At 43.7% G+C, this 25,499-nt stretch overlaps 1 protein-coding gene across 1 annotated transcript in view; it reads right to left on the bottom strand.

Moving 5' to 3' along the window:
- Positions 1 to 445: 445 nt before the first annotated feature.
- SNTB1 (syntrophin beta 1) overlaps positions 446 to 25,499 on the bottom strand; it is a gene marked incomplete at both ends in the record, with an annotated part of 116,073 nt that continues 91,019 nt past the window's right edge. Inside the window, 4 exons of the mRNA XM_081996628.1 lie at positions 446 to 538; positions 1,834 to 2,024; positions 3,625 to 3,821; positions 10,998 to 11,137. Coding sequence (XP_081852754.1) covers positions 446 to 538; positions 1,834 to 2,024; positions 3,625 to 3,821; positions 10,998 to 11,137 — 621 coding nt within the window. The remainder of the gene's footprint in view (positions 539 to 1,833; positions 2,025 to 3,624; positions 3,822 to 10,997; positions 11,138 to 25,499) is intronic.

The raw sequence follows: 25,499 nt of genomic DNA, 5'->3' as shown, positions 1-25,499 counted from the left end.
ACAGGTTAGCACAGAAAAAATATTTGTGTGGTGGGACAGTCTTGTTTGGAGAACTTCTACTCAACCAACCTTGAGCTTGCATCACAACCAACACCCACTCTTGTCTGCTTAGCCCTTTACTTATTCAATACAAACAAGTACATTGAAATAGGCACAATTTATGATTCTGAAACATTTACATGTATGGTACTACACGCTTTTACTGTCTGATACGGGATTTTAAAATCCCATTATTTACAATGAAATCTACAGTTTTCCTTGTCATGCCACCTCTTTAGCTGATCAAAATGAAACCTGGGCCTTGGAAGACTGCAGAAATGACCAAGGTCTGGTACTGAACCCCAGGCTGGGGTACGCTGCTAGCTGGTACGGGTTGCTGCTGATGTCTGTACTTCAGATTAGCATGGTTGCTCCATCTTTCTTTGAAGAAACGGATGTATCTCACTTATGCCACCAAGCCAAGCCTTGTAATCTTTGCCGACAGGAAGGAATGAATGATGAACACAATTGGTTTTGGACAGGAATGAAGGTCGAGTTGCTGAAAGTACAGAAAGATATCAAGTTGAGAATGGTTAAATTAGATTACAGCTCAAATAAGCAATCATTTATGGAGTACTTGATTAACTGCTCTCCGGTATTTTCAGCAGACTTCTATTAATAATAACCCTTTATTTCAACATACTGTCTTTCCTTTGCACACAGCTGCACATACTTCGGTTACTAAAAGTAAGTAATAAACATCTTGAGAGCAGATGAGATCCTGGTGCCTCTGGGCTTGCATCCACCTGGGTAAGCAGCAGAAAACTGAGTCAGATGCTGCAAGAAGTCTTCCAAGAGGTTCACACACTCCATCTTTTCAGGCTGTTTCTGACCAGGGATGGTGGCGGGACTGCTATGTCCAATATACAACGCATCTGCTGTTGGTCACAGCTGAAGCCAGGATATTGCACCTTCAGCTGATGCTGCAGTTGCTCCTGTGTCCACACATCTGGCAGCAAGACTGAACTGAGACTTCTTTTTTCCATGGTCGTGCTTCAGATGATCTCACCACGTGCTTGCTAAGCATGACAGACTTGTCAGTGTGGACAGCAGGTTCAACACTAGGTTCACATCAAAACAAACCAGATTTGCCTTTCCACCAGTCATGCATCAACTTTATTGAGAGCTAGTAACAAGTTCCCCTCTGAAAGCCTGACAATAAGCAGTTCACAGTGTGTATTTTATCAACGGTGACGTGAAGAATTGAGCACCCCATGTGCTCAGGAAATGCTGAAAAAATCTGTCAGGAAAGACCATGTTTACATGCATAATTTATGGTATCTAAACCGCTTGTAGGAATAAGCACCTTATTTTTAGGCATTGTGACAGCTAACTTAGAGGCCTAAGCAGACAGTTTGCACTACATTTGTAGTCTTCAATTTTTTTCAGCAGCTAGATGTTCAGAAATGTCTAAAACATAGCTTGTTGTCGTAACATGAAGTCCCTATGTGTATGTTGGAATAAATAATATTCTTAAGTTCTTCTACCGGCAATCATTTAAAAAGTGAAATGGATATGTATACAAATTCTAGAATCTGGCTACATAGAGAACAGTTTGTTCTTAAATATAAGAAATCTTCCATCCCTCTTTGCATGATTGTACCATTTTATGTCTCCTTTTAGTTTATCTTGTTCTAAAGCCAGATCATCACGCTGTACTAGAAAGCACAGTGTCTAGATACTGGTATTGGAACCTGTACTGGCCAGCTGTTATTAGTGCTTCTCCACCCTCACAGCCTGAAAGAGCACCAAAGAGATGGTAATGTGCATCCCTCTGCTACACACAGTACTTACAATTTCTCCATCCTTTCCTCCAAAGTCTAAATAAAGCATCCTTATCCCATCATCTGAGGACATTTTCAGTTTTTCGTAGGGATATTGTGCAATTGTCTTAGAGAAGGCACCATCTTGCGGTTCAGTTGTAAGAGAGAATCCATGTTCGTAATGGATGGTCAAACGGCACTCCTGGCTTTTATATGTGCAAGCTGAAGAAGGAGAGAAAATTTAGTCTGTAACATTCTTAAAAGCAATAAATTCCATTTGGCTGCAGACACCTGCATTTTACATTTGACCTTGACACTATCTTGCACAAAGTGACCTTTCCTAAAACTGGGCTAATCATGCTCTAATGGTAAACCTGCAGATTTGGAAAAATAACAGAATGGCTTCTGTGCAAGGTCCAAGCAAGGTCTTTTAACTCTGCTATAAACACACAGACTAAAATTGTGCTCGGCAGTAGCGGTACTGATGTCAGTCCTTTCAGTTATTCACTGCATTCTTCATGTGGCAGCGTATTTCTACGTGCTGACACAAAAACAATCCAACGAAGTTTAAGAAGGTTCAGGCTGGCGTTTCCTCCTTGCAAGCCTTCACAAAGTCACAGCTACCCTTCTTCTTACGTCTGACGTACATAGCCAAAATCAATGCGTGAGGCACACAACGCACGACAAAACAGGAAGCTGTAAATGGTTTCCCTGAAGTATTTTGACAAAGTTGAAGACACTCCCGAGTCCTCATTAGTGTCATAATTGAAACAGGGCCCAGATAATTGTATATAATAGCTACTGCAGCAGAAAGTCTGCATCATCCCCTCAGCTCAGAACCACAGGCCAGGATCCAAATTAAAAAATGGAAGAGTTTAGGTGTTCACATCCCAAATTCCCTTCTCTCCCACTTTCCTGTGAACGACCCTGCCAAGGACAGTCCTTGGCACTGGGATAAAAGCACCACGATAAAAGAAGGGCTGATGCCCTCCTCCTGTTTTAGGAAAGAAAGGCATCGATGTCACTGTCTCCACGAACTCAGCACTGCCCTTCACTGTGGAGTGGATTTGTGCTTTGGCTCTTGCTCTCACACTTTTAGGCAACGAGTGGAGATAATGTTCAACTTTAACTGCCCTATCAACTGGAGAGCTAGTGGGAGAAGGACCCCCAAATCCTGGGGGTACTCAAGAGAAAGGCACAGCCTCAAAGCCCCAGAGCCACCCCAGGTTAGCAGCTACCTGGCTGAACGGGGCATCGCTCCAGAGCATCTGCAGCTGATTACTTTTATTCCAGTGGATTCTTTAGGTACAGAAGTGACACCCTGATGTTCAGGGAGAGAAATGACTACCCATCAAAATGTAGCTTTGGACTGATTTGTATTTTTTACCCTTTTCAAGTGTGTAGAGCTGGGTGAATAACTGACCAATTCACGCTTGTGAATGTGTTGGTCCTCCTCTGCCTCCCACCAGGCTCTCAGGGGTCTCCTGAGTCTCAGAAAAATGCTCTTTTCTGTGGGTTTCTGGACGAACCTCTGACGATCACTCCTCCATGACACACAGCCCTACATGGCTGACTACAGGCTTGTGTCTGAAACACCATGCCAAAAACAAGACCAAAAGTCAGAATGACAGTGACTGTCTCACTGGCCACAGGTACCACACCAGCTGGGGCTGGCTCAGAAACCAAGGGGACAGTATTTTAAACACAGAGAACCCTAAATATGCACATTTTTTTAAATGAATCACCCCCAGCAGGAGGAGCTTGAACTACCCACGAGTGTTACACGGAGATGTGGAGACGCGGCACCGCGGGTGTGACTCACATGTGGTGATTTCTGTGATGAGCTCCGCAGAATTGTGGCAGCCCTGCACTACGCTCCTCGTCCACAGTGAGAGGTCTCGGCTTGTCTCCGTCCTGAACAGATGGGTTTCAATCCCTTGCCTTGTACCGGTACGGGTTGCGAAAGACAAATCCACCCCCGACTGCGGTGAGCCTTTTCCTGGGCCAGAATGGACCAACCTGCAATTGGATTTGAAAACACATCAGGGAATTACAACGCTGACAGAGCGCATTGCCCCCAAATCCCTACCTAAGCACAGCTCTGCTCTGGACGTTCCCAAACGCGCGTGGCTGGGAGCATGAGAACTCGTATCTCCTCCGTATTTGAGCTTGAAGCGACATGTGGAAGAGAGAAGGTCCAAAGCAGCAAGTAGTGAAGCAGCTGGACATGCAGGTGATGGCGGGGATGTCCCAGCGGGCCCTAAATTCCTAACAAATGGTAGAAAACGCCCCTTTGGATGAGGAACTGAGAGAAATCACTGACTGGTCTGTTGTGACGGGGTTTGGTGCACAGATGCAAGCGCTCACTCAAGATGAGGCAGCTGAATCCGACCTTTACTGTCGGGCTGTAGCTGCCATAAAGCTTAAATATCTGCAGACAAATTCAATGGTAAACGCTGTCAGATAAAGAAAGAAGTTCTGTAAAATACACAAATGCCAAAGTACTGTCTTGTGCATACTTTTCCCGTAGGAACCTGCAAAACACAAAATGCTGCAGCTATTTGTCATCTGAAATTCACATTTTGCTGCATTTAACATTTTTTTTGCCTGGAATCAACAGCTGTTCTCCCATGACCAGGAAAAATTTGTTCCTCTGGGCAAACACTAATTGCAAGGAATAATTTTGTGTGAGAAAATCAACACCTTATACTATTTAATTCTTCTTTAAGACTGTCCTTTTGGGTTTTTTTCCTGCAGAAGCGTGGACAGTGAATACAGAGTTCGCTCAGGGACATGACACTGATTCAGATGAAAATAATAATCCAGAGTTCATCACTCTCTGAGACCCAAGCACTAACCCTCTGAGGGAGTTGCAAAATGAAACCACAGAAGTTTTTCTGAAAAATATATTTGTCTTCAGTCTCCTGTCCCTTTCTATAGGCAAACAATATACTTCATATGAGACTATAAAGTAAGTATGTAGCATGGTAGTAGAATACTTGTGCTGAAGCATAAAACATTAGATTATACTAATCATCCACTGCATGCTAATTCACCCTCAAATTATTGTTTTGCATCTGGAAGAACAGTTAGCTGACGCTGCAGAAGTATGCCATTAAACAGAGATGTTTTAAATAGGGAAAAAAAGCAGAAAGGAAAGAAAAAGCACAACTTCAGCTTTTCAGTTATTGAAACACTAACCATAGGGCATCTGAAATTCTCACCAATGCCCTGGCAGTCCGCGCTGACATTTGCGATGTGCCTGGTGCAAAGAGACACGTCCCTCTCGCATACCCAGCCAGAAGGTTTGCAAGATTTGTTCATGCTCAGGTCTGTGGTAACTTCCTTTGGAATTGAGCATCTGCCTTGATTTCATGGTCCCAGGAGGCCCCAGGAGGCAAGGGGCAGAGTATCCCAGCAGAGCTGCCCTGCCCTGTGTCTGGGCAGGAAAGTCTCTTCCAGAGAGGCACCCCGACCCGCTCCAAGTGCTTTTTTTTCCCCCCAGAAAGGCTGTGTTAACACCCTGCTCAGCCTTGATACTTGGGGCCTCCTAACTGCAGCCGGGGCAGATTTTGCAGTCAGGGAGTCAGTGGCAAACGAACAGCCCAAAACCTCATAGAATCATAGACTAGTTTGGGTTGGAAGGGATCTTTCAAGGCCATCTAGTCCAACCCCCCGGCAATGAGCAGGGACATCCTCAACTCGATCAGGCTGTTCAGAGCCCCGTCCAACCTGACCTGGAATGTTCCCAGGGATGGGGCATCTACCACCTCTCTGGGCAACCTGGGCCACTGCTTCACCACCCTCATTGTGAAAAATTTCTTCCTTATATCTAGTCGAAATCTGCCCTTTTTTAGTTTCAAACCGCTACCCTTTGTCCTATCGCTACAGGCTCTGCTAAAACGTCTGTCCCCATCTTTCTTCTAAGTACTGGAAGGCTGCAGTAAGACTTTTATTCACTTTGATTTGGCGTGAGGAGGTGCAAACTCTGAGGAGAAGCTGCATCTTGATAATTAAGGCAGGAGATTGGGCACTGAAATTTCCAGTGAATTCTGCTGCTGCTGCCCGGCCCCGTCTGGTCGCTCAGACGCAAGCAGAGCTGCTGCGCTCACGCTGCCTTCTGCCAGCGGCGGGGACACGGACAGCTGCGGGAAAGCAGCCTGGAAAATCACATCAAGTTTGTCATTAGAAATAAAACTATTCCACCTTCTCCCTGGGTCACCCCTTCTCTTCTATACAGCGCTCATCAGCTGTGCTAAAAATTGTTTTCTAATACTTGGGAAACTGAGTATGTGACAGATGGTTCCGATGTTTTATTTCCTTTCAAATCCACCCTCCTGCTCCCCTTTGTGCTTTACCCGTAGAGCACTGGCATTGCAGGTTCGTCAGCATATGGACACAATGAAGATGTACTTTACAAATTAAAGTACGTGGACACAACTAACGAACATAGTTTCTTGCCTGCCTTCATATTTGCATTATCCCCTCATTATTAAAAATTCAGTCTCACTATTTGAAAATCCCCTTCTATCATATAACACCAGATTGTGCTTTGGAAAATCATGCAGTTAAACATGAACGAGGCAAATATGCAGGGGAACATTTGATTGTATTTACGTATCAGCTGTCAGTACTGATATATTTGGGTACAGGTTGAAGGATTCCCAAGATATAATAAAGTCGCATTCACGTGAGCTGTTTTGTTTACATAAAAGGTATTTTATCCTAAAGACCACAAAAATACCTTAAAGGGCAAAAGACTAGTCTTAGAAATGTCACGGAAGGGTTCCCCTCACCTCCCGTCACTGACTGCAGCGGAGGTTGTGAGCACGGTGCACCCTGTGTCCCAGAGCCGAAACGGCACCCCGGGGCCGGCTCTGGTGATACCCACCCACAGTCCCTGAAGGTTACTGGGCTCTGTGGAGATTCCTGAGGTGTCTGCGAGCGCGCAGGAGCCCGAACTCTCCTCCCCGGAGCAGCCAGAGCCGCAAGAGGGCAGGAGAAGTTTGGTCACGATCAAGTCTGTTTGCACAGCGCGTAGATCAGGTGGTGGCTGTAAAATGCAACTCTTGGCATGCTCCAGGGAGCCAGGGAGACACTTCTAATCTTCTCCAATTTCTCCCTTGTCCCTCTATGTTTTGGGGACCTTTTTGGCGTTATTCTTTGCAAATGTGTGACAGCAAGATGGGTACGGTCCAACGTGAAGTGCTGGTACTGGGTGAGACGCACTGGGACCTGCTTCTCATCCTAATGCTATGAAAAGAGTTTCAACCGTTTTCTGCAGCAGCAAACTCTAATGGCCTCTTCAGAAAGGACAGCGAGACCAGCACTGACATTCAAAGCAAGTGTTCAGCTGCTCACCTGAGATTTGTCTCAGAAGAGGCCATGATACAAGTGCATCAGCAGTCGTGCAGCTCTGCCCAGCAGAAAGCCTCTATCATCTGACCTTTCCTATGTTAACACCCCTCCCTACTCTGACTTAGCATTTGAAACCTGCTCTGGAATGGCTGTACTCATTGGAAATCTATGCACATGCTGGCAATTCATCCAAGCTCTGCCCCGGAGGGGGCCACAGCCACCTTCGCTGCGCCGGGAGGAGGAGCGGGTAACTTGCACAGCTTGCATGCCACCTCATACACCTTCGCTGGGGTGCTCAGGGACCCCAGCGCTCCCCGCCTGCCCCTCTCTCCGCTGGCACTGAGGACTAACGGGTGCCCAAGCTCCTTACCCAACTTACCATGGCATTAACTATCAAACTGCTTTAATACTTTCTGGTTACAGACCTCAGCTTTGCACAAAAGCTACTCACCTGATCTTTAATCAGAGCCCAGCATGGGCTGCTTTAGTATTAGTTTTTTTCATTTCATATCTGGCTACGATAGATAATTCAATTTGATGGCAAACATTTAAGATGTAATTACTTAAGCCCCATTCCCATGCTAGAGGGAGGCACTGTTATTCAGGCATAAGGAAACAGTGAAACAGAGATTATGACAAAAAGGTCCTTGGAGTCAGGGCTACGAGCCAGCTGCTATGCCTCCCAGTGCAGAGATTTAAAGGAACGACTTAAATCTCCTGATCTCAGTTTTATTTGAGCTATTACTTATATTCCGCACAAAGCTGGGAAAGACTGACTGGAAAATACTTTTAGGTCTTAATAGCATCCATAGGTTGAAGGCAAACTTATCACCAAACAGAAAGGGCATGCTGAAATTCTGCTCTAAGAAGATTGTAATCCTTCTACCACTTTCCAATTTTCTCTGCTCATTATGTCTTGGGTAGATTAAGCACGACTCTGTACAGTATCTGGCACTGAAGTTTTCCAGTTTCAGCAGCTTTTCAAATATGCATTAGCTAAGCAAAAATGTTTTCCCAAGGACTCATAAAAAAATGAAAGATGGGAGCAGCGAAGATTACAACATGTGGTCTGCAAACTTTCCAGGTGAAAAGTTCTAAATTGCACTGATCAATGCACAGAGGGGATTAAAAACCCCATCACGAGGAGGGTAATCACTGACCAAGCATGAACACAGCAGTCAATACCACCAGCAAATCTGTATATTTTTTTGGTATAGCTGTACTCGGTATGACAGATCATAAAAGCAGAATCCTGCAGGGTTTTAATCAAAATCATCCAAAACAGCAAGTGTAATGATTTAGAGAATCTGTCAATTTATGTAAGATGCTTACCTTGGGGATTCATGTATTTATCAGATTGTGACTCCTTTCTGAATGTCAAGTTCTGTATGTCTGCTGTCTTTTTCCCTGAGTGTTAAATTCACAGCGATACTAGTAAGAAATCACAGAGATGGGGCTGGAATGGTTGTCAGGAGGTCACCCAGCTCATCGCCCTTCCCAGAGCAGGGCTAACTGTGCCGACATGCTCCTGAGGGTTACAGGTGTTACCTGTCCTTCAAAGTCCTCAGTGGTGAGGATCATACACCTTTCCTAGAGAACCTAATCCAGTACCTCACCCGCACACCGAGTTTTTCCCAAGATCTACCCCAAACCTCCCCTGCCACAAATGCAGCCAACTATGTCCTGTTGTATCTGGCAGGGACCTGGAGAACGTGCTCCCCTGTCCTCCTCCTGGTTTCTCATCTTCATACATGAAAACTATTGACAAGTTTTCCATGGACTTCTCTAGATTAAATAACCAAGGTTTCTTAAGTATTGCCCTACTGATACTGTTTTCTAGGTCCTACATTTGCATTGCTTTCTTCTAGACCTTCCACAGTTAACTGGCATCTTTTTGGAAGCGCAATGCCTCATGTGAAGTTGGTTATCGCCTGTATCACCTGAGGCTTTACTCATGCTCTGTAGTTAAGTTAGATTACTACATCTACCCAACACACACCACTTCTGCTATAACGCAAGATGATTGTCTTTATTTTCTCAACAACATAACACTGTAGATTTAAGCAATTTCGCCACACTGCCCACATGCTTCCTGGCAGAGTAACTATTTTGTCAGTCGTTCTCCACCCCAAACCAGCGCATCTGAGTGTTCCCTAGCATTGAACTTTGCGCTTGTCCTTTCTGAACCGCATCCTGTCTTTCTTACAGACCATTTTCCCAGTTGTAAAGACCCTTCAGCAGCCTGACACCTGTGTCAAGTAACTCCTCATTCCCCTTGAGCCTGAAGGCCAATGCTCTTCCACTCACACGGGAATCCCACCAGACAAGGAGATGACTATCCCCACCCAAGGCAAGCCAGTCTGCCATCAAATCTCAACTCCTGAGAAAAAGTAATTAAGTAACAGGCTCTCCAAGACGAGGACTTAGATTGTTTCATTTGGTGAATTAGTGGTCACTGATGACGAGGGCTGGCGATGCCCACCAAAGGGCTCTCTTTACACATGCCGAAGTGTGGGCAGGAAAGGGCAGAGTGTGCTGCAGGGTCTCCAGTCACTGTGAGGAGGACAACTTGGGTCCATGTACAGATGACACCCTGAAGCACTGGGCAGGAGATGCATCACTTTCTGCTGGGGTGCTCTTGCTTCACAAACGTAAGGCTTTAGTGACACAGCTGGACGCAGCCTCCAGCTCCAACACCTTACGGAGTTTTCATCGGGAATTGCCACCGGGGATTGCCAACCTTCAGGGCCACTATGTGCAGCAGGCTGCAAGCTGCAAGGCATGGGGTTCTCACCTCACGTTGCAATAACAAAGAGTGAGTCAGAAGGCAGCTTCCCAGGAAATCTGAAAGCTCCATCACAAGTAGATAGACTGGGACAAAATGACCATCAGTGTAATTCACTGAGTTCAATTTTATTTTTTTTAAATATAATGATTTAGCAGCAAAGTCTAAGTTCATTTGGGGAGAGAACTAAGAGACCAAGAACAAAAATTAACTAATGAAAGTGCAGTAAGAGACCCACTGCTTTTGGCCATGTGCTACCAGCCCTTCTGAATGGGAACTCATTGAAAATGGTATAATAAGAGGCCTGTAGCAAGGCCAAAACAATGGAACAGCAGCTCTTTCTCAAGCCCTTTGGCCCTACTGGCAGAGAAATGTGATTAAGATCCACATCAAGAAGCAGTTTTCACTGCATAAAGACAACCATGGGAAAGCTCTCTCTGAATTAGTGTTGATGGATACTTTCAAAATAATGCACATGGTTATTTCCAACCTAGATTCAAGAATGTGTCTTCCAAGCTCACCATTTTAAGCTAAAAGAAGCCAGAAATTTGTTTCCTAGAGCAGGAACACAAGCTGTGCTGAAATTAAGTGTCTCTGTCATATATGTGCAAGCCCCACAAAGCTCCAGACAGGTGGTGCAGAACTACCACACCAGCATGTCCAACTCAAGGCAACAATTCCATGTTTCTCAGCCTGGAGGAGTGGCTGGAAATTCAAGTGCTTCTGCCAATCCCTCAGGTCTGCACACTGAGATAGAAATCTCAGGAGAATGAGCTCTTGGCTTTTTCAGCACACCTGCCTCTGGATCTGGGCCAAACGGATGCATCCATAATCCTTCTGGTGTGCTTCTGGCCATCAGCCTCAGCCAGAACTTGAAACAGGGGAGAAGTGAAGAGTTAAGCTGAGCACATCGGCCCATTGAAGAAGAATCTGCTTCTCAAAACATGACATTTCAAGTGTGATATATAGCTGTGCACCACCTACACCTGTTCCGGACTGACTTAGCCCTTCTCACCACTCTTGAAGCAGTTGTAATAAAAAAGCACAGGTACCTGGTGGCTAGCAGGGGATAGGTATGCAGCGGGCTGAACCAAGCTTCCTTCATCCGCGGCATGCTCTCATATATTAAGAGGTCTTTCTCCGTCAACACCACCAACACCGGCTTCCAGTGCTTGTCGTTGTCTCCTGGCACCTGAAAGAGAGCAAAATCTCAGTGAAACAACCAGAGACAAAGCTACCATCGTGGAAAGCCTGATGTTATGAACATGTCAAGTCCCAGGCGAGATAACGGACAAATGAGAGTTTTACTTTGGCTTTTTGACATCTCCCACCTGAATTTATAACCAGCTGCAGCAAAAATGGAGTAAAGTGCAATGACATCTGCTGCTCTCATTAGCATTGCCATTTCCAGCCCCCCTTGCAGCCTTCCCTTACTACAGCTACTCCATAAATGCAGTTGTGGAAGAACACCGAGACAGAGCTGGCTGTTATTTAGCTGTGGTATGCATGAAAGGTTCTTACATGTATATTTATAAAGTGCACCATTCATGTGTAGCTGGCACATTAACCTAAGTGCTGGACACTGCTGCTGCTGTTTCTATTTTCATGAGTGAAAAAAGCTGCAACATCATCACTATTAAAGAAGAGTGTCAGGTAGTAAAAAATAGTGGTTTGGGAGCAGATGCTTTTTTCCTCAGCAGTTCATGTTTTTACTGCTTCTCCTTCCTCAATGCTGTTCTTCCAGCTTTACAGATGCCAATTTATAGATATCCAACCTAAACCTGGGGTTGATCATAGAACCATAGAATAGTTTGGGTTGGAAGGGATCTTTCAAGGCCATCTAGTCCAACCCCCCTGCAGTGAGCAGGGACATCTTCAACTCGATCAGGTTCCTCAGAGCCCCGTCCAACCTGACCTGGAATGTTTCCAGGGATGGGGCATCTACCACCTCCCTGGGCAACCTGTGCCACTGTTTCACCAACACTGATCTGAAGCATTGACTCAGTGATGGATCTACATTTCAAACCCATCCGTAGAAGACGCCGAAAGACTGGGGCATCAGAGCCCTTTACTGGCTGCAGAATCCAGATATGGAATTATATTTTGCAGGTTAGACATGTGGTAGTCCACATGGCTACACAATTACCATTATGGGGACCAAGTATGGATCCTGGATTTTGCTTATTCTACTCTGGCAGCATAGAAGTGTCTTAAAATAGATGCGAATACAAAAGGATATTAGTTTCAAGTAAGAAGGAACCTCTTGTCTTTCACAGACAAGTTCAACATTTTTCCTTTTGGTAAAAGAAACCCCATTGTGCAGTAACACGCACAGCCATGCTTTCAAACCCAAACATGTTGGCTAGGTACTAAAGGGAATGAAACAAATTCTGAGATTCACCAGAGAATCTCGCTGTCGGCATGGCTCCATTAAAACCTTCTCTGGGAAAGAGAAGCAGCTGTCTCTGATGTTTTATGGTTGACGCCAGCCTACTTGCCACAGGCGTGTGTCACTGGGCACATCGCTGCGTGGAGAAACATATAAAAGGGATCAGTCAAGGGTTGACCAGGCTGGGAGTGGCACAGCCAGGAATGGTGATTGAGATCCTTAAGCACAATGTGCCTTAAGTGATGGATTCAGATTGAGAACCACGTCTGAAGCACTTTTATATGAAGACAGGGTCACACAGATTCTAAACTTTTAAGGACTTTCAAGACAGTTGTAAGATAGCTTTGCACCAGAACACCAATGCCCAAAGCAGGTCTTAAACTAAGATTTTTGGTTTGCATAATTTTTGAGAGGTATTTTTCCTTCTGAATTAAGCTTTTCCAGTAAACATATTCCTTTGCAGCAGTACTTGCTCACTGGTTGTTCATGTCTGTGTGTTAATCAACTTAAAGTCATAAACGGTTCATCCTTTTAATTTCTTCAGAAGCTTCAATACTTATTCACAATTTTCTTGTGGTGACAGTTTCTTGAAATGCAATCTTTCATTTTCAAATAGGGCTGAATAGAGAAGCTGCATAATTAACACACCTATTAATACACTCCAGAAAGAATGCAAAATCCAGAGTCCTTGCAGCCCATTTACCATGGAAATATGCACACAAGCAAAAAGCATTCTCAGCTTCTTAATACCACTGTTAACTGCAGTTAACACCCCAGTTCCTAGAGTGGTAATAGAGCAGTAAATGTTACAGTCAATGGTAACATTTAATAAATGTTATGGTTAATGTTGACATTTAATTTTTGAGCACCTGCCTGTGTTCTGTGACTAGAAAGATTTTAGTACATACTCGTCAAGATTTCCAGAAAAGAAAAAGGGAGATAAACATGAAATCTCTCATAGGATGAAAAAGCAGGATGTTCAGATCCACCATCCGGAGCAGTAAGCAGGCAGTGTGCTGGGCTCTTACTTCTTGTTTTTCAATTCTGTGACCACAAGGAATCCAGAGACTACGGGAAGCTGCTCACAGCTTTTTGTGCAGAACCATCCCGTCTAGCTTTCTTAATCACCAGCCTTCTTATTAGGTGGCTGGTCAGTCAGCTGTGACTCCAGCAACTTTGGGCAACACCGTTGCCTGTAAAGCAACCACAAGAAAGGGACTCAAATTCATTTGGCCAGCTGGTCCCTCAACTATTTCCTGGACAGCTGTGAACATCAGGAGCCGGAATTTCCAGCATGGATCCTGCGGTCACCACCTGCACAGCGAAGCCCACAGCTTTGCCTCCATCCTTCCCAACAGCAGGGTGGCTACAGAGAAGATGTGGCTCGGTCACAAGGTATTGAAGACTTTTTCTCAAGAACAAGTGACCTTATTCTACCTCTCCTTGTAGGATGCGTCCCGTGTTTCTAGGGTGCTTTCCGGGAAGGGGAGAGAGGAGAATGCTGTTTGCCTGCATCCTGCTGGGAAGCCCTCCCCAGTAAGAAGGGCCCTGCAATACACACACTTTTAATCACATTTTTTTAAACCTTGCTGGGACCATAGCTGTCTCACTGCTAAGGAATGCTGGTGTAAGCAATACTGCTGCTATTTCAGACCTGGAGAAGGATTTGTGTGCCTGAAAGCTTGTCTGTTTTTTTCCAACTGTAACAGCTGATCTAATAAAAGATATTTCCTTTCCTTAAAAACCCTGAATTGCATTACTGTTCCCTGATTTCACTGGGGTTTGGATCGGGCTTTAACAGCTGATGACGTGCTGTTCGACAGGCAGTTGGCACTTCTGGAAGGTGTCAAAGAGAACACGCTGTCCCGTAAATGGTAATAGCAAATTTTGCAAAGGAAGAAGAGAGGCTGCGGAAATTAATCCAGATGAAGCAAGTGCCATACCAAGCATGAGTATAACGGCAAATTACAAACAAAAGAAAAAAAACATGCTCCTTACAGGCAGCTAAGTGAAGGATTTGTTCAAGTTTTACAGGTTTTAAAATCTGACATATCATAACATGAAATACTTCTGCAAGAGTAAATTTAAGTATCATCTGAGATACATTTTACAGGCACCATTTTCGACGACGGTTAGGGCCAGCTTCTTAGCCAGAATTTTGCATAATTCTGGCACTTGCCCTACAGTTTCTTCACTCTGGTTCCTACTTGCACACGTACAACTCAAAGTGCATTCATCTGTGCTGTGGAACAACAAAATCATCATTCACTCTAAAAAAGTTTTCAAAGTCATTTTTCAAAGTCAAAAATGTTAGATCAAATCTAGATGAACCAGAGAAAAGAAAATTCAGTACTCCTCAAATCTCCCACCACAATAAAATGAATCAGCAAATTTTTTGCTGCTCTTCTGGGTTCAGGTAACTCTAAGCAACAGGTACCAGTGCCCCCTCTCCATGTTCTGCTCATCTCAGCTGAGGTCACTGCTTAAGTCCCAGGTGGAATTCCATTTCAAGTTGGTGAAGTTGTTAATGTTTATATCAGAAGAAAACTTGGTTTTTTGGTTTTTTTTTTCTTTCCTAGACACGCTGTGCCTCTAGATCAAAGTCTTCAAGTACAAACCAGAAAAAGGAGAACATATTCTAACAAAAAAACCAAACACAAGTGTGGTGAAGCATCCTTTTTGCTACTTGCAAATCTCATATACTCACTCCATGAACTGCAAGCCCCACGTTTTCCCATATGCACCTCTCTGGTTTACCTTTCCATATTCAGAAAATATTTCATGTATGGCAGGGATGAAACCCAATTTTTTTGTGTATAGCAAGGTGATGGCTGGGCCTGGGATGACACCAGAGGAGACCTGCATTCACATTTTGCTTGGCCACAGGCTTCTTCTGCAAAGTCAGTCTAAATGCTCTGTGTTTCCATACGGACACCGCAGTCTCCGCTGGGGTGGCATGTGCTGCTGTAACACACACAGCAGGAACAGACATAGATGTGAAGGTGGACAAAAAGTGCACAAGAGCGGCTGCTGAATTTCAGCAGCTATGTGGAGACTTGTCACAGAATCATTCATTAAGGTTGGAAAAGACCTTTAAGATCATCAAGTCCAACCATCAACCCAACACCACCATGCCCACTAAACCATGTCTCGAAGTGCCACGTCCACACATTTTTTGAACACTTCCAGTGATGGTGACTCCACCACCTCCCTGGGCAGCCTGTGCCAATGCTTGACCACTCTCTCCGCAAAGAGATTTTTCCTAATACTCAATCTAAACCTCCCCTGGTGCAACTTGAGGCCATTTCCTCTCCTCCTATCACTAGTTACTTGGGAGAAGAGACCAACACGCACCTCGCCAAAACCCCCTTTCAGGTAGTTGTAGAGAGCAATAAGGTCTCCCCTCAGCCTCCTCTTCTCCAGACTGAACAACCCCAGTTCCCTCAGCCGCTCCTCATAAGACTTGTGCTCCAGACCCCTCACCAGCTTCGTTGCCCTTCTCTGGACACGCTCCAGCACCTCAATGTCCCTCTTGTAGTGAAGGGCCCAAAACTGAACACAGGATTCGAGGTGCATCAGCCTCTGCTGACGCGAGCAATAGTGCTTTGATGCAGCAAGCAGACAGCTCACGCAGCGTTAGGACACACCGGATCCCACCACACCAAGGATGTGCCTGAGCTCTGGCTGCTTCTGGATGCCTTTTCAGCCGTGGGGCAGCACCGCTCTGGGCTTTGCCTTAGGGATGGGCCTGCTGTCTGAGGGACTGACTCTGCAAATAACGGCGCAGCAAGCTCAACGCTACCTGTATGACTGCTCCTGCTGGTTTTTCTGGCAACTGCTCACATGCTTAGGGCCACTGCTTGCAATGTATGTACCCTTAAAGAGCAACTCCTCTGATACATAGCAAACAAAACTTCAAAGAGGAGCCAGCTTGTTCTTCCTGCAGGCAACGGGGACCCCTGCCCCCTTTAATGTGTATCACAGCTTCCAAATCTTTAATAGTTTTCACATATAATTAGATGCCGTAAAGACAATGGGCATCTCAGTGGAGATAAATCCTTTCACAAACAGTTTGGCCCTTTGCGCTTTCATCTGCCAGGTCTCCTTTTCATAAGGTTTTTGTTTGAATTTCAGTTATTCATCTACTTCAGGCTGCCAGGAATGGATGAAAGAAGACTTTTCATCTATGAGGCTCACAGATAATTAAATTAGAGGCCTTGGTCTACTCTGGAAAGCTGTTTTATATTTTCATTAACTCAGAAGGGACATTTCAATTACATTCCCTGTTTAGTAAACAAATTATATATTGCCAGAAGACTCCACTGGAACAAGTATCCAAAACGTGGCCTTTCAGAGAACTGCTGTGAAGGTAGCAAGTTTACACTTACAGTAAGTGTTTTAACCGCCTTTTCCATCATCCTCCCAAATCCCGGAGCTACGCTATGTACGAATCCCGCACACAGAGCACAGCAGGGGCAACCAAGAAAGAATTTTCTGAAACTTTTTTCTTGCTATTTTCCCTCTTCCCTCACTTAAAATCTCTCCGTGATGACAAGATCCACCTTCCACACAGGCTGGGATATGTTCTGCTACGTATTTCTTGCCTTTTAATCGTGCTTTGATGAAAGACTATGTCCATGTTCAGAGTAAATTTGATTCATTTACAGAAACCTACTTGTCAGCTCCTGAAAATAACAGCTGGGACTGAAAAGGTTTTTTGCAAGATGAACAGCAGCGATGCAGAAATACATCACGCAAAGCCCAGCATATGCAACACCACCGGTATTCCTGTGAGCTCATTTGAGGCAATTTGCAATGCAGGAGTGGGTGTGACAGCTGTAGGCAGGGGATATAACCACCTCCCACGCCACACATGGATGAGAGGTGTTTTGCTGCTAAACTTTGTTGTTTTAAACAGGAAATGATGTGCACACTGTTTAGGAAAAAAAAAAAAACTAATGAAAACATGTCTGGTTTTGTTCTTCTCTGTTTTTGACCTCAATGACAGCTCAAAGGTGTCTTGTGCCATTATCAGATCTGGATGACAGTCACATTTTTGCACACACAAAAATCCCCCAAGGGGCACAATATTGCCTCCTGTGAGCAGCAAGTCAGTGATGCACGCCCTTGGCTGTGGTGCCACTGCTGTGCAAGCAGCCAGAGTCACGTAGGTCAAGTGGGAACCCCAGCAGGGACCACGCTGATCCAACCCTCATGGTCTCCTGAGTAGAGCTCAGGTACACTGGCACCTACAGTTACGGGCACTGCTGAGTACGGACAAGACACCCATTCTCAAGACAGGTCTTTTCAAGTCTGAACTCCTTCTAAATAACTTCTAAAACGATAAGACATAAGCCAACTTTTGTCAAAAGTAACACAGTCAACCATGTCATCACAGTTCAAGCCAATGTCCTGACTCTCTGGACTAATAAGATTAGCTCTGGCTCATATCCAAACACCTCTAAATGTCAAGAGAAGCACCTCAGTCTTCTGTACTCACCCATGCAAGAATGGCAGGTGATCTGAGACCTTTCTTACAGCCAAACAAGAATGCCCGGTCCCAGTTTTGTAGCGGAGATTTGCTCCAGAGCTTGGTGAATTCAACTGGAGTTTTTCTAACGACTCTTTAGGTTTTGAGCTAAGCCCTTGGGAAACACGCCTGGAGGGCTGCATGTCTCCCACGCTAGAGAAGATGGAGACAAATTCTTCTTGGAGGTGCACAGTGAGAGGATGGGATTCAATACCCACAAGTTGAAACAAGGGAAATTCTGATCTGATACTCAGAGAAACTTTTTCACTATGTCATGGTGGTCAAACTGGAACAGACTGTGAAATGTCCACCCATCGAGATAATCACAGCACGACTGGGCAGGGCCCTAAGCAAGCTGGTCTAGGTGGCTCTGCTTAGAGCAGGGGCGCTGAACCACAAGAACTCCCTTCCAAACTATAGTATTCTGTGAGTCTATGAAACACTGGGAAAAATGAAAGATGACCAGATTTGGATCACAGAGTCATCATTTAGGTTGCCCCTGAGTTAAAGTTGGTTGTATAATTATCCTGTACAGATGCAGTTTTTCATGCATATGTGTTGCATGAATACAAATGCAGTAGTCATATAAAATCGTTATCACAGCTTAAGGGTTTGCAGGATGATCTGTAGTTTCCTTGTACCCTAAATCATTTAGAGCTGTATAAAACATGTATCCTTGATCCTTCTGACTTGGCAGAGTTTAACACTCTGGATTTCCTTTGCAATAGATTCCTTGCAAAAGATAAGGAACGTAAGGGAGTGGAAAACCCAGCACCACATAAATTTCATTCACTGTACAACAAACTGTAATTAAAAATATATTTCACAACTGCATGAGAAAAATTTAAAATCCTAATGTGTTATCTTTCTTCTCCTGATGCATGGGGTCCACAGAAACTGATTAACTAAATAGACAGCAATCCAACTCCAGGGGATTCAAAATGGAAAAAAAAAAATAGGTAAAATTCACCTGTTTTAGAAACCTCTACCATGACCCAGGATCATTTTGCTATGCATGAAGTTGAGGTTTGAAGAGCCATAAATAAGAGCTCTTTTGCAGTGAGACAGGAGACTAACTTTCTGGTAATGTCAGGAATCTTCCCAGGGAAGAGCAAATGGCAGTATGCACAGGAGATGGTAAATGCCCCTCACCATTTCTTAAAGACACCAATTGCTTTTCATCTTAGAGAAGGTGAAAGGAACTCCATTGTGTTTTAGGAAGTATTCTGATGCTTTCTGAGTAAAACACGTTTTTTTCCATAGCACCTTCTTCAGACCATGAGAGCACTGTCTGAAATTAAGTAGTGGTAATTTATGATAGCAAGGCGCTGCAGACAGCAAAGGTCCACTCCTGAAAAGATATAGTGTTGAGCTAAATGATTTCTGTAGAAAACCCTGCACTTTGATACCTCCCCCCCCCCCCCCCCCGCCTTTTTATTGCTTCACAGAAATTGCCAAGGGAGAGCAGGGACGGGAAGAGGACATTTCATCACTCAAGGACTGTGGCAAGGAAGACCTGCCCAACCTGTAAGTCGCAAGGACAGAGACAGAAGGCAAGTCAGACACATGGGAAGGTCAGAACAGCCCAGCTGGCACCAGCAACTGAGGCTGATCAACAGATAGTGGACAGGCCAGCTACAGTTCCACTGACCTCCAAAGCCAGTTCGACTGGAAACAAACCTGTGCTGGAAGAGGTCACGTTTTAAGTATTGCTTATAAAAAAGACGCAGAGAAAGGAGGAAAAAAATGGAAGAAAAGACCATTTTCCTCAGGCTTTTCTAATCATTTATACTGATTGAACAAATGATCAGAAAGCATGAAAAGTGGTGAGCACAAAGCTGCTATATAAAAGCAAAAACCTGTGCAAAAGTGGAGGCAATCACAGCAATCTCTCTCTTCCAGCACACTCACACCACATATTCAGGATAAAAGTGAAGATGCTATTAGCAGACACCTTTGCATCTCTTGTGTGTTCACGCATTTTGAGTACGCACAGCTTATCCATGGGATGTCTGGGCTCTTCAGACCAGAAGTGAGGGTGGCTGTAAACTTGCTTTCTGAAGCACGTCTCATGAACGTATGACAGAAAGAGTGGTGATAGCAATTGCCTGAAGTTTAATAGATATTTAAATAAAAATCACAGAATTAAAATGTGGGATGAACTGTACTTCGAAGACACAGCTCAGTTCTGGGAGAGATGATCAGCTGTGCTGTCTCCAGAAAAAACACTGGACCTCAAAGCACAATAATCCTAATACTGAGGGAAAACCACTGAACTTCTCTTTAAAATGGAGCAGTCCCCTTCCTCCAGTAAGACAAGCTTGCCCTAGGACACAATAAGAAGCACCATGGCATGGTCCGGTATCTTTCTGTTGAGTTCATGGAGCCATTTTGCACACCAGGGTCAGCCCCAGAAGAAAAGGGATCACACCTGTGAATGGCTTTGAGTTAGAGGCAAGAAAAGAGATGGGGAGCTTCGGAAGCTCTACCACATCTCCTTGTGCAACTGCTGAAGAACAGATACTATTACTCAGTGGGGAAGAAAAATGGTTTCCCCCAGGTATGCTCCAGGATACCAAGAACAACCACTGTTCTCTGCCCTGCAGGTTGCTATATGCCAGAGTTTTGCTGTGAGCAGAGTTTTCTGTTCAAGCCAAGGTGAAGCATTTTATTAGGGAGTTCATCATCATCAGTGGGGTACAATGGTAATTGTACAGGAGCAGAATCAATGTGAAGACACCAGAGTTTAAACTCGCTGTCTCTAAAGAGTCTATAATTTACAACTGAATCTGACTTCAGCTGATCAAGTGGGTACCAGTAATACCCATTACCTCAAAAGATACGTACATCTCATCCTTCAATTCAGTGGAAGTGCATGGATTTCTAATCATCAGCTCAAGAACACTTGTCAGCAGCACCCAATCAAACGTGAATGCTGGAGGCGGAGTTCTGATGTGAAAGCAGCTTGCAGTTTTTAATGATGGCTCAAACATGTAAAATGCCATTTGAAATGATTATGGTGTCTGTTTGGTGAAGGACAGGTAATCATCAATGTCTACATTAAAACTGTAGTGACTGAAATCTGTCCCAGAAGATGTTCCACGCCTTTCTCTATCACAACTGTCCTTCCGAATATTCAGTCTCAGAAATGACGGCCCATCATGATGGGTACCTTTTCAAGACTGACAGATTTGACTACTTTACTCAAGGGTCGTTACAAAGCATGAGTGCTGGAAGAAAAAATAGTAGGGGAGCAATACAGAGAGAACAAGATGTTTCTTTGTCACTGTTATTATGTTGTCCCAAGGACAGTCCAGAATACTGTGTTGTTTCAGTCTATTGTGTCATTGATCAATATTCAGTAATACTGATGGACTGCAATGCAACTAATGACCTCAAGCAATGAATGAATTCACTACACGCCTGGCACAAAAATGTGTTATTTTCAAAAAACACTGATAAAATCTATATGTTATGCTTTGTCAGCTGGAATTGTGAACATGCTGAGAAGTATTTGGGAGCCTTACTGAAAAAGCAAAAATTCAGGTAGAATCCTTAATAAGTTGGCTTCATTTTGAAAAAATGTGAAGCAGCCACAGGTTTCTGAAAAGTTTGGTGAAAATTAGCCACAATTTGGAATCCAAAGCTACTTCTTAGATGCTTAAGTAAACATCTGTCAACACAAATTTCCTATATTTGTCTTTTTTTTATTTATTTACTTGCCTGCATATCATTTTTAATGACATTCAATTCTATGAGACCATATCCTTTTTTTCAAGGAATAGAAACAGAAAGTCTGTATCTCCACTAGCACAATGACAGACCTCCACAAGCTATGTAAGATTCTCAAGGAATATATCTCCTTTCTTGCGGGGGAAAAAAGGGAACTTAAACATATAATTCTCATTAGAATTTATTTATCAAAAGTCAAAAGATTCTGATGGGCAGAATGACTATTTTTTCCCCCAGAAACCCAGTTGAGCTCCAAGAGACCTTTGCCCATCAAACAGGCTTCCAGTTTGCTACACCTTGGCAACCAGTATGGAGAGCTGGGAGACCATCTGGTAGGTCTTCATGGTGGATCTCGTTATTGATGGATCCCAGGTTCCCAGTAAAGGTAGGAAATGAACAGTTACACCGTTTAATATCCACTTCACTTTCTTTCACTCCTTAACCAGGACCAAGTTGAATTTTAAAATCTTTGCACTTTCAGAAAGCTCTTTTTGGTCTGGGATTTGTTAGTTTTCTAAGAAATGGGTAAAGAAGAGAAATAGGATCTAATTAAAAAGTGCCACCTGCCCCACTGAAAAGCTGAGGATATCGTTTTTTTGCCTTCCAAGAAGGCTTAAGCCAGTCACTGGTTCAGAAATGGGAACCAGCTCAGATTCATAGAAAGAGGGCTGAAGATGACTTGAAAGATCAACTCATTCAGCCTCTACTCAGGAAAGGACAGACTGCTCCCAAGATTTATCTAGCCTGTTCTGCACAACCTTCCCAGACAGAAATCCACAGCTACTCTACTATAGTCCTTGGCCAGTTTCACCATTAGGAAATCGTTGCCCATGCTGCAGCACATGCTACTGTGGTCCTGGGGATACTGGGGGAGCAGGTATCGTTACACGCTTGGGAGACTAATAGAAAACTCTATTTTGTTTTTTTAGCTAAATGTCTTTTTAAGATGGTCATTACTCTAACTCTGCCAAAGTAACTTCAGGAGAGCGATGGTCACAGCGGAAATGGGTAAGTAGGAAGAACGCAGAAGAGAAAGTTCAGAGCTAGAGGATAACTGCAGTTTGTCACTGGTGCTGTGATTTGCTGGATAGCTGTCACCACTGCCTATCTGGTACACGAAGAATCGCACACATGTCCCTAATGTTGCAAAAATAAATGTCAAGGCAGCTTTAATAGGCAACCAGTACTACCAACCCTAGAAAGCCAAAGCTTCCTTGGGGATGTCAAGTGGGGCTTGCAAAACAGTCTGAGGTTTGCTTGGTATTTAAAATACATTTTTAATTCTTGCTGATCCAAAGTTTCAAGCTTTTCTCTGTGGCTAGGATCCTACAACAAAAATGAGAGCTCAGCTTTTGTAAAATCTCTTTATTTCAGAAGATGGTAGCAGAAGAAATATCCCTAAAGTAAAAGTATTCAGGCTATGAGGTTTGGACCTATGGTCAGAATGTGAATGAGCTGCCACTTCTCAAGAAGCATCACTTTCCCAGACCTGATATTACTAATATTACAAGATCTGACAAGATCACAGCCCAGGGGTTTATGGCAAAAACTCTTTTAATTAATCTACTATCTATGACAAAAAACATAGCAAATATTGAAGGGCATGTGTTAGTAGAAACTATGAATATTCAACAGAGCCATACGAGGAAGACGAACATAAAGAACCTTCTACTTGGCAGTTATCCATGCTGAGTTTTAAATTAGCCACACAGGACAAATGGATTTAGTGCTGTGCCATGTTATTTCATCTAGATTACTAAAAGATACACAATTAGGGCCATCAATCTACAAACCCAAATCCTACAAATATCAGTAAATTACATGCTATAAGCTATGTAATTTTGAAAGCTAATGCTCTTTATCTGGTTCTACTTCTCAGTGTTTCATATTTTTGCAATAACCACAGCATTTAACTACTCATAGCACAATTCTACCGAGAGCTGAACACTTCTCTAGAAGAAACACTTAGAGGAATAAAGTCAATTTCCAAAGCTAGTATTAATAGATTGCATGCTACAGGTTATCTCCCTGGGGTCAGGATGGGAAACTAAAGTTTCAGATTTAAGAATTGTCCCTGAAATATATAATTAATAAAATAAAGAACTTCCTGGTAACAGCATTAGACTTCTACATCTCTTAACAAACACAATCGCAAAAAGAAATTATTTTTGGCACAAGAATGATACAATCTCATGAACCCACTGATTTCATCAATGGAAGACTCTTTCTTGCTGCTGGCTAATAAATCACCCCAGCCAGCAAGTGCCAGCCATTTACAGTAAGAACTGGCTGAGCATAACCCAAATGGCGTAGAGCTGGTATTAATTCTGCAGGTACAAGAAAGTGAAAACCCCAAGAGGACAAACATGTATGAATATTATCAAAGTCACTATGCTTAATTCTACCCTTGGTGTTAGAAACATATGTGCACTGAAGTCATAGAGAAATTTTACAAATTATTTCCTCTGGTTTTATCCCTACTATGAAGATAAAGATTTGGCTTTCCATTGAGATCTCTTTTACAGTTTGTACTGCCCTAAGCATCTTACATATACTGGTATAAAAAATCTGAAGTGACTCAGTTGAGTAACACCAGTTTAAAACTACAAAAAGAAAATTGGAAACCACGTACTTCACTAACATTGTAATGTGCTAATATTCACGTAACCCATTTTAGAAGTATAGCAAATGGGACTGGATATCATACCAGCAGTTTTATACCAAAATTTATGGATTTTTAAATACTCATATTCTCACTGGTTTTTTTATTTCCTTAGGAAAAGAGTCAGGCACAATTAACCATTTGTCAGAAAACAAGTTATTAATTAACACCATTCTGTGCGAATGAGCTGAAAATCATGCTATTTGCTTGCCAAAAAGCTTCCATTTCTGTCTCATGTTTATGCTCAGAACTAAACATAGCTACAGATACGCTGCTTGACATAACTGACCAAGGAAAAAAGAACAACTGCTGCTGAAGTTTTTCAGAACCAGCAGCCAGAGAGATTTTCTAAAGATAGGTAGGGGGTCAGCAGGGCTTCACCTCTGCATCTCCTAAAATTCTTTCCTGACAGATCTTTGATTAAACTGGGCAGAAATAGACTAAATCCCAATTAAGACATTCATATTTGTGGCAGGGCTTGAAAGAGAAAAGAAAGTGTGTGTGTGTATGAGAGTACGTTACAGCGTTTTCTAGGCTTAACCTTAAAATATAAGACCTGCCTTCAATTATATTTATAGCTCTTCAATTCTACTGACGTCAGTAGATTTACTCCTAAATTATGCCAGATGGAAATCAGGCTAGCTAGTACCACGTTTTCATGCATATAGCCAGCACCTTTTTAAAAGCACCATTTGTACAAAAGCATGACCTCAGACAGCATGCACCCTCAGACAACCCAGCTAAAATCAGAGGAAGGGGCAACCGGTGGCGGGGGGTGCCAGGAGAGAACCGCAGAGTGACAGGAGGGGAAGGGAAAGAGGAGATCTGGAGCAAACGCCGTTTGCTACTATCTGCACACGCACATAAGCTTCCCTGCTGCTGAATCCTGGGCACTGAACAGCTAACCTCTGGGGCTGACACGTGACAACACCGTGGCTGTTCACTTTCCCTAGTAAAAAAGCGATCTGTGATCTGCGTTACCTCTGAGACCGGTATTCTTATATTTCGTTTTTTAGCAGAGCAGCAGGCAATGCTGTTGTTTCCAAAACTTTGAACCCCTCTGCAGGTCCACGCAGGGCTACAGGTGCATAACCATTATCAGTTAGTGGTTGGCTCCTCGTAACTGTTCTACAGAATTGCTCACTCGCTTGAATGCGATCCTATAACCACGACCCATTCCTTCTGCTTGTGCTTGCAAACAGCCAAGCAGCTGTTTCAAGTTATTTGAAGGGGCTAGAGAC

The sequence above is a fragment of the Phaethon aethereus genome, assembly GCF_964289735.1.
Source record: "Phaethon aethereus genome assembly, chromosome: 2".
NCBI classification, from domain to species: domain Eukaryota; kingdom Metazoa; phylum Chordata; class Aves; order Phaethontiformes; family Phaethontidae; genus Phaethon; species Phaethon aethereus.
This window is presented reverse-complemented; position numbering and strand designations above follow the sequence as displayed.